Source organism: Aotus nancymaae, unplaced genomic scaffold (genome assembly GCF_030222135.1).
Source record: "Aotus nancymaae isolate 86718 unplaced genomic scaffold, 86718_ANA_hifiasm-v0.15.2.pri h1tg000027l, whole genome shotgun sequence".
Lineage (NCBI taxonomy): Eukaryota > Metazoa > Chordata > Mammalia > Primates > Aotidae > Aotus > Aotus nancymaae.
Window position 1 is genome coordinate 3,014,042 of NW_026988440.1, and position 9,521 is coordinate 3,023,562.

At 48.5% G+C, this 9,521-nt stretch overlaps 1 protein-coding gene across 1 annotated transcript; it reads right to left on the minus strand.

The window, feature by feature from the left end:
• Window positions 1-4,478: 4,478 nt before the first annotated feature.
• On the minus strand, window positions 4,479-7,604 carry LOC105705755 (patr class I histocompatibility antigen, A-126 alpha chain-like). Its single transcript, XM_021671484.2, has 7 exons — window positions 7,526-7,604; window positions 7,126-7,395; window positions 6,591-6,866; window positions 5,721-5,996; window positions 5,485-5,601; window positions 5,007-5,039; window positions 4,479-4,864 (listed from the first exon to the last, which is right to left on the minus strand). The coding sequence occupies exons 1-7, from the start codon at window positions 7,596-7,598 to the stop codon at window positions 4,710-4,712; spliced, it is 1,200 nt and encodes a 399-aa protein (XP_021527159.2). The 5' UTR covers window positions 7,599-7,604; the 3' UTR covers window positions 4,479-4,709.
• Between the last annotated feature and the right edge of the window lie 1,917 nt (window positions 7,605-9,521).

The following is a 9,521-nucleotide window of genomic DNA, read 5'->3' on the forward strand; positions in this document are numbered from 1 at the left end:
AGTGATTGATTTACATAGGGCTCAGGGGATTGGTTTGACCAGGTGCGCCATTTACACAGCCTGTGAAGAAACTGGCCCTCCCACCCTAGTCTTTTATTATGCAAATGTAGCCTCTACCTGCCTGGCATCCTGACCTGCACACTAGGCTTCTTTTTTTTTTTTCGTTTTTTTTCCCCAATATTATTATTTTTTTAAAGGCTAGTCAAGTGAAGCAGGGGGAGTGGAGAAGGAACAAAGAAATCTGTAACTGGTTGTGATCAATTAGTTGTAAACACCACTACACTCGAACCAGTCAATTTGGCTTTAACTGACCAGTGCTGTGAAACCCACACATAGATAGACAAAGAAAAGGGAGGGGGAACCGCCATGTTGGGTGTACCTGGCTTTTACTATAGCTGCTGGCATTTACATATGCAAGCTTCCATTTTGCTTGCAGGTTTTCAGGCTGCTTTCTGTTAGAAAAGAAATGGTTTGGGGATTGCTTTTTATTAAAGGAAAATTCAACCAAGAACTCTCTTATTCTGTCTAAAATAATTTCTTAATAACTTCTGTATTATTCCCCTCAGGAGTGATAACTGCAACTGCTGTTAGGAGGTGTTGGGCAATGATCATTGTTGGCCACTTTCTGCTGAGAAGAGGGTGTTTTGTGGGGACAGCAGTTGGGGTTTCTCCTGAGGTTGATTTAAGAGTCCTCAGAAGAATGGCATGACCATGTGTGGCGCTGTTTTCAGCACCACTTGGAGTTTGATTGCTTCTAGGTGTAAGGAGATAAATTTTACAAAAGGGTTTAGAATATAGAGTTAGAATATGAGGATTAAGATTACCATCACTGGTGAGGGTAACATACACCGTAATGATGACAGCAGAGTTTGACACCTGTTAGTTATTTTAATGGATTGTAACACCAGTTTGCCTCCACTAGATGTCACTGTACATTATTAGAAATCTTCACATAAAAATAACATTTCACTTTGGAAAAAACATATATTTTTCTGCTTGACTTGCCATTAGGTGTAACTTTAGGTTACAGCTCAGTTTATTCCCTTTTTTATAACTCGCAATATGATTGGGAGACATGCATCATTGGGTGGCTAAGATACCTGCTTTGGTCCACATAAATCCACTTTAAAAAAGTTAAAGATTTTGTCTGTCTTTTAACAAATCCATTTTCTTCCTTTATCTCTGCATTCAGTTAATCCTTGCACACCCTTTGTTTAGTATATCTTGAAATGTATCAGTTCCAACTCCAGTAGCAATTCATGATAACGCTGTGACCTCAGTAGAGCTCTGATTCCTTTAGCACAGGGAATGTGTTCTCGACTCTGCTCTGGATGATGAAAATCAATTTATTTTACTTTACTTGTTTGAGATGTTGCTCCTCATCTGTAAAATGTAAATGTGGACCTGGCTTGAACTACTAAGTGGTTTTATTTCTTCATTCCCCTGATATTTGTTGTATTCTTACTGCAAGTCAAATACATGGCATGATATTGTTTCCTTGATCACACCACATCAGATGAGAAAATTAGACATTATAGCCAGGTGTGGGGGCTCACACCCGTAATCCTAGCTACTTGGGAGGCTGAGGCAGGACAATCACTTCAGACCAGGAGATAGAGGTTACAGTGAGGTATGATATCACCATTGCATTTCAGCCTGGGCAACAGACCCTGTTTGTGAAAAAAGTAAAGACATTGTGAGCTGTCTACATGGACTCTGTGTCTCATGAGATTCATGTCCTGTGATTTATCTAAATGTCATTTCCATGTGGTTTCTCATGAATGTGTGTCTGGTATTTATTTTCTATCATTTTACTTTTAACTTTTCTGTGACTTCTTCTGAAATTACGGCTTCTGTAAGTAGCCTATGGTTATTTATGGACTGACTTCTCTTTCCCCATCTGCAGTGTGTGTCTTGTCATTGGAGTGTGTGAGTCTATTACATTTAATGTCATCGTTGGCCTCATTGGGTTTAAGTCTGTAGATTGTCATTTTCTGCCTTCTAATATTATCTCTTTTTGATTCAAATATTTTTCTTCTGTTGCCTTCTCCAGATGAATAAGAAACTTCGCATTATTGTGGTCTTCTAAATAACTGTTCTAGTTACAACTTCTCTTATTATTTCTTTAATTATCTGAGAAGACACAATAATCCATGGCTTATTATAACCAACAGCAGACCATAACTTCCCTGACTTTCATCTGCCTGTGCAGACAGCCCAGGGGAGAATCAGTGCTCTGGCTCTGAGACACAGGGGGTGGAAGCAGGAGAGTGACTGGATGGTGAAGCTGTAGCTGCAGAGGCATCCGGGCCCCTCACCTGCACTCCTCGTAGATGTCTCCTCCACTGAATGCCTGCGATGCCCTCTCCTCCGTATGCTCCTGCCAGAGTCTCCCCGTCTCCACTGACAGCAGCTCCACCCTTCTACTCACTCAGTCCCACACTGTGGGTGTCCTTGATTCTTCTTTCTCACACCACAGATACAATCCATTAGCAAGTGCTGTGAAGTCCATCTTCAAATTCACCAAGAATCCCATCACTTCCCAGCATTTCCCCTGCTCACACCCCAGTCAAGGTAACCAGCGTCTCCATCCTGGAATACTGCACTCCTTCCTCAGCGTTTCCCTACTGCCTCACTTGTCCCTCACCTCTCAATTCTGTTCTCAGCACAGCAACCAAAGGATAAGTCCTACCATGTTCCCTTTTCAAAAGTGTCCTCTAACTCTCCATGTCATTCAGAACAAAGGTCAAAACCCTTCCCACACCATCCAGACCTATCTGCTCTGGCCACACCTCTGACTTTATTTCAGTTTCTCTCTGTCCAGCCCTTCTGGCCTCTTCCTCCTTCCAGGAACACAGACACCTTCCTGCCCTAGTGCATCTGCACTGAAGGTTCCTGCCTGAAAAGAGCTTTCCCAGTCATCCTTGTGGACAGCTCCTCACATCCCTCAAATCTTTACTCAAAGGTCACATTTACAACAAGGCCCATGCTGACCACCCGGAACAACAGCCACCTCCCTGTCCCCACAGCCCACACTCTGGATCACCTGCCCCACAGCACTTGCCACCTTCTAACTCAAGCATTTTCTGCTCTTACTCTGCTTATACTATATCTATCATCTGCCTACAGAGGTGTCCAATCCTTTGGCTTCCCTGGGCCACATGGGAAGAAGAATTGTCTTGAGCCACACATAAAATACACTAATGACAGCTGATGAGCAGAAAAAAAATAGAAACAAGAAAAAAAATGTATGTGCATAATTTTCATGATATCTGCCACCACAGATAAGCAAAAACATCCTCATATTGGAAGCTGTCCTGGGCCACATGCAGCCTGTGAGCCACAGATTGGATAAGCTTACATCTAGAACGCATACACCACAAGGCTGAAAATCCTTGTTTTTACTAAAATGTTTTCTAAATGCAGCAACAGTCATAAACGTAGCAGACAACAAATGTCAGTTGAATGAATTATCACTGCAGGGCACCTCCCTATTCTAAAGGCAATATCTTTATTAATGTAGCCTCAGGCCAAATGCTGTTTTGTGGCAGCTACAGAACAACATCATCTCACACTGACATCAGTGCTGCCAGAGCTTTTCTCACCAGGGCTGCTTCTGTGTCCTCCCTCCCTCCCTCCTCCCACACCAAGCCTCCTGCACGCTGCAGCACACAACCATATTTTTCTCTTCAGGAAAGATAACCCTAGGCTTATGGCTCCAATTTTCCAACCACACATGAATCTAAGTCAGACTCTGCTTTATAAATCCATGAGTATGGATTGGAGGCAGCACTAGGATTACTACAACTCAGGCAGGAAGAGAGCGGAAGGAGTTCCAACAGAAAGTTACCTATGATGAGAAACTATGGGAGCCCTCCTCTCTGCAAGTATCAGAATCTGCTTCATTTAATAAGGGGGAAAATATGGAAAATATAATCCAGGAAAGAGACCTGGAAGGAGGGCGAGAGGGACGTGGTCTGAAAATTTGTCTCCGGATACCACAAGGACTTCTATGTGTAGAGACCACCATAGGTGACACTCAAGTCCCTGTGATCACAGGCTGAGGTGGGACAAAGTTCTACTGAAGGTCCCAGGAGAATGGAGCAGCAAAGATGACCCAGTCAAGCAGTGACCACATGAAGCCCACGGTGGCCTCAGCGCCCACTGGGCACAGCCCCATCTACTCCCTCCCCTGCAACAAATCAGCACAAGAAACACGTGGACTGTGGTAGGTTCTCAGGTCTTCCATTTATTTTGTCTCTCAAATTTCAGGAATCTTCTCCTTAAATTAACCCATCAATGTTTCATGGAAATAATTTAAAGAAGTAAATAACATTCAGATTCTAATTTTAATAGGAAAGGAAGAAGTTACAGCTCAGTGCACCATAAAGTTGAGACAGAGATGGAGACATCACAGCCCCAGGTCTCTGGAGCACGAAAGGTGATCAGGGAAGGAATGCAGGTCAAAGATCAGGGGTCATGGTGGACACGGGGCTGGGCTGTTCTCCCCACCTCCTCATATTATGCCTATAGGGACACAGACACATTCAGATGCCTTTGCAGTAAGAGAAGTCAGGGTTCTTGAAGTCCCAAATCGAAGGTGTGAATAAATCTAGCTCAGTCCCACATAAGGCAGCTGCCTCACACTATAAAAAAAAAATTCATTAACAAATTTTTATCAGTCACACTTTAAACAACTCATCACCAGCTCAATACATCCAAGTCAAAGAAACCGCATAACACAGCTGTGCCCACTGTTCCCCGCAACAATCCACACACATCAGCCCCGCCCTGCCCCCACCCCCCAGGATCTCACCTTTACAAGCCGTGAGGGACTCATCAGAGCCCTGGGAACTGTCGCTGCCTAGGGTAGAACAAAAACAGAACCTGGTCAGAGCCTACAGGAAATGCCGCTAGAGGAGGAATTGTGGGCTGGGTGAGCTCCCCCATGGGCTCCCGACCACAATATCCCAACGATCTCTGGGATCAGCCTCCTTCATACTTACTTGCAGCCTCAGAGTAGCTTCCTCCTTTTTTATCTGTGGGAAGAAAATGCCCTGTGAGGGGTCAGAAAGGTGGCAGGGCCATGAGGTCCTAGAGGATCTCCTAATCTTGGACCCCAGAGAAGGTTCCAGAAATGTGTGACTGCAGACTCAAGGAAGCATCAGGAAAAACAAGGAAAGCAGGTGTGGGTCCTGGACCAACTGCCCCCCTAAGGACTGTCCTCAGCAGGGACCTTCCCTTGTGACCTGTGACTGCTGGGATCAGGTCCCCATCACCACAGTCATCAAGGTGATACATCTGTCCTTCATTGTCACAGGTGCTTTACACAAGAGTAAGTGCTGGCACACAGGGCCCAGGCTGGGTAAGCTCATGAGTGTGGATGGTGCTTCCCAGTAACCAGGCAGGGCACACTTCTACCTGGGGCTTGGAACCCTCAGTGGGACAAGAAATCTCAGACCCCACTCCTAACCCCTTCCTCACCTGAGCTCTTCTTCCTCCACATCACAGCAGCGACCACAGCTCCAGTGACTACAGCTCCAAGGACAGTCAGGCCAGCAACGATGCCCACGATGGGGATGGTGGGCTGAGAAGACGGCTCTGGGAAAGGAAGAGAAGGTGAGGGGCCCAGACCCCAGGCCTCAGCCCTGACCCTGCTGAAGGGATGCAGAGGGGCTCCTGCTTTCCCTAAGAGACATGACACCCCATCCCCTCCTTACCCCATCTCAGGGTGAGGGCCTCGGGCAGCCCCTCATGCTGCACATGGCATGTGTATCTCTGCTCCTCTCCAGAAGGCACCACCACAGCCGCCCACTTCTGGAAGTTTCCATCCCCTGTGGGCCTGGTCTCCACAAGCTCCATTTCCTGGGTCTGGTCCTCCCCATCCCGCTGCCAGGTCAGTGTGATCTCCGCAGGGTAGAAGCCAAGGGCCCAGCATCTCAGGGTGGCCTCATAGTCAGAGATGGTGTGGTGGGTCACGTGTGTTTTGGGGGGCTCTGAAGGGAAGAGTCAGAAAATTTAGGCACTTTTGCATCTCTCATGGGACACCCCAGCAGCACATGTGACCATCCTGAGAATGGACAGGACACCTGGGGTACAGAAGGGAGCACAGAACCCAGACCCCAGCCTGGACACAGGCACCTGGGATAATGTCCTTTTCCTTGGAAAGTTCTAGTCTCTGATTGGGGAACAGGGACTTCTGGTCCTGATCTGAGTGGAGGCTGAGGGACTCAGAGGAGCTGGAGTCAGACTCCCGCACACACTGAGTGTGTGACAGAGGACAAGGCAGGAGAGGAAAATCCTGGTGCCCAACACTGCTGTGGGGTCCCAGGGAACCCTGATCAGTATTCCAGGGATTGACTTCGCCTCCTTTCCCTCAGAGACTGCAACCCTTAATTGTATCAGAGAACAGGACAGGCCCTCAAAGTCACTCTCTGGTATAGGATCTGGAAACCCAGGAGGATTCTTCTCCCTCAGGACCGGAGGGCGGGTGATATTCTAATATTGGTCCCATTTTCCTCCCCTCCTTCTGCAAGGCCAGCCTGGGAGGTCTACAGGTGATCAGGGAGGTTCCCGCTGGCCCCTGATACCCGCGCGCTGCAGTGTCTCCTTCCCGTTCTCCAGGTATCTGCGGAGCCACTCCAGGCACCTGCCCTCCAGGTAGGCTCTCTTTTGCTCCGCCACATTGGCCTCCTCGAACTTGCGCTGGGAGAGCTGAGCCGCCATGTCCGCGGCCGTCCAAGAGCGCAGGTCCTCGTTCAGGGCGAGGTAGTCCTTGCCGTCGTAGGCGTACTGGTGATACCCGCGGAGAAGGCGCCCGTCAGGCCCCAAGTCGCAGCCAGACATCCTCTGGAGCGTGTGAGACCCTGGCCCCGCCCCCGCGTCAGCCCCGCCTATTCTCAGTTTAGGCAAAAGTTCCCGTCCCCGCCCCACCAACCCGCGGGGATTTTTGCCTAAACTGAATATGAACCCGGGTAAAGGTGCCCGAGTTTCTCCCGGGTCGAGGGTCTGGACGGGTCCTGCAGCCTCGGGGTGGATTTCGAACCCGGAGACTCGAGGCGACCTTGGCCATCCGTGGGGAATGGGGAGGGGTCGTGACCTGCGCCCCGGGCCAGGGTCACTCACCGGCCTCGCTCTGGTTGTAGTAGCCGCGCAGGTTCCGCAGGTTCACTCGGTAAGTCTGTGCGTTGGCCTTGCAGATCCGTGTGTCCCGGTCCCAATACTCCGGCCCCTCCTGCTCCGCCCACGGCGCCCGCGGCTCCATCCTCGGAATCGCGGCGTCGCTGTCGAACCGCACGAACTGCGTGTCGTCCACGTAGCCCACGGTGATGAAGCGGGGCTCCCCGCCGCCGGGCCGGGACACAGCGGTGCTCAAATACCTCATGGAGTGGGAGCCTGGGGGCGAGGAGGGGCTGAGACCCGCCCGACCCTCCTCCCGGCGCGGCTCCCCGGGTCCTGCGCCCCCTCACGGTGGGGCCCTCTCTCCTCCCCTCAGAGGCCGTTTCCCTCCCGACCCCGCACTCACCCGCCCAGGTCTCGGTCAGGGCCAGGGCCCCCGAGAGCAGCAGGAGGAGGGTTCGCGGAGCCATGACCGCCATCCTCGGCGTCTGTGTAGAATCTGAGTCCGGGTGGGTGACTGGGGACTTTAGAACCAGGACCTTAGCGACGCTGATTGGATTCTCTAGAAACCCGACACCCAATGGGAGTGAGAACTGGGTTCGCGTCGTGAGTATCCAGGAAGAAGGACCCGACACAGGTGAAGAGAGGAAAAGAAACTGCGGAGATGGGGAATCCTCAACGCTGCGCCTCCCCATTCCATATAGAGCCTTCCGGGCCTGAGATCCTGCAAGCCACGCCTGGGGACCTGGGACTTCGCCCTGACCCCGCTCCTCCTGTGCCAATCTCTCTGTCTCAATGTCTCCCTGAGTCTTGGCCCAGGAGCTGCTGAGAAACCAGAGAGAAACCCTCAGACTGGGCCCCGTCCCTTTCCCTTCACTTTTCATCCCTGCATCCTGGTCCCTGAACTGAACTCCCTGCCTCCCACTCCTTACCTGTCCCCCTGGACTCTTCTAGAAGAAAACTCACCCCAGGAAGCTTAGTGCCAGAGAGTGAGCTCGCCCTGGGAATGGAGGTGTAGAGACAGGGTTTTTTTTTTTTTCTTCAAATCTGGAAAAATTTTGCCTGAGTGCATGAGATAGCATAGAGACCACTTTGCTTTTTGTTTATTAACTACAGTGGGTAGCAGAATCTTGGTAACCCCTGAATGATCAGGAATTTAATCGATAAAAAATGTGACTTTGGCCCGTTGATATATAAATGTGTCTAAAAGCTGTCATCTGAGACAAGGGAAGAAAAAAATAAAATAAATAAATAAATAAAAGCAACAGGACTCATAAAGCTCCTGATTCCCTTTCACAGAAAATGTATCTGTGACTCCCACTTGTTGCATTTTAAATTTATCTTCATTCCAAAGTCCTGAGTTTCTGTGTGAGTCCAGGACATCTTCTCAAAGTAGCACACTGTGTTACATATGTTGCAACCAGGAGCCAGTACAGACTTCATTCACTTCACAGTCGCAAGTGTTCAGTGCAGTCACAATGCCCCTCACCAGTGCTCATGCACTGCCTGTTTTTAGGAAGTAGCCACATCTAAGTGGTGTGCTTATTTTATAGGAACAGTTAGTATTTTTTAAACCTGATAAACATAAGAAACAATCAGTTTTTAGGCAGACCTACATAAGGTATTAAAGCCCAACTGCAAAGAACACCTTGCTAGGCTCTGTAGATGGATGTATTAAAAATCTATAAAACAATGTGTTTAAACGTAAGAATTCTGTTGCTTTTGAATTCCTTCCCTCTGCTCCTTTTCCTCACCTCTTGCTTCTCCAGCCCTTCCCTCCATCTCTCTCATGCCTCAGGCCCTTCTCTCCCCTTAGACCCCATCAACCTGTCACTCCTGAATAGTGACTCTAGCACTGTCCCATTTCCTGCTATGTGACTGTTCTCTCCACAGTGGTCCTGCTACTGTGAGTCAGAGTGTCTCATTTCTCCCTGTAAAAAACTCCAGTGTCTCCACTTCGGTCTTGTGAAGCTTCTAGAATGTCAGGCAAGTGTGCAAGTGACGGCATACCTGGTTTAGTGTAGGCACTAAATTAATTTTTGTTTACTGAATGATTAAAATATGAGTGTATTAAAATGGACCACAGAAAATTACAAAATATAAAACACTGAAAACGTTAAGCAAGATTTTATTTTATGTAACTAGTGTGTATATCAATTCATCAGTTCATTCCATGAGTCTGTTGAACTGTGTATGAATTTAATAAGACTGTGTAATAAATTATTACAAGCATTGGCTTTAAACAACACCTTTATTGCTCATTTATTAATTTTTAGAGACAGTCTGCTTCTGTCATCCAGGGTGAAGTGCAGTCACATGATCATGGCTCACTGCAGCCTCAAACTCCTGGGCTCAAGAGACCCTACTGTTTCAGCCTTCAGAGTAACTAGGACTGCAGGCAA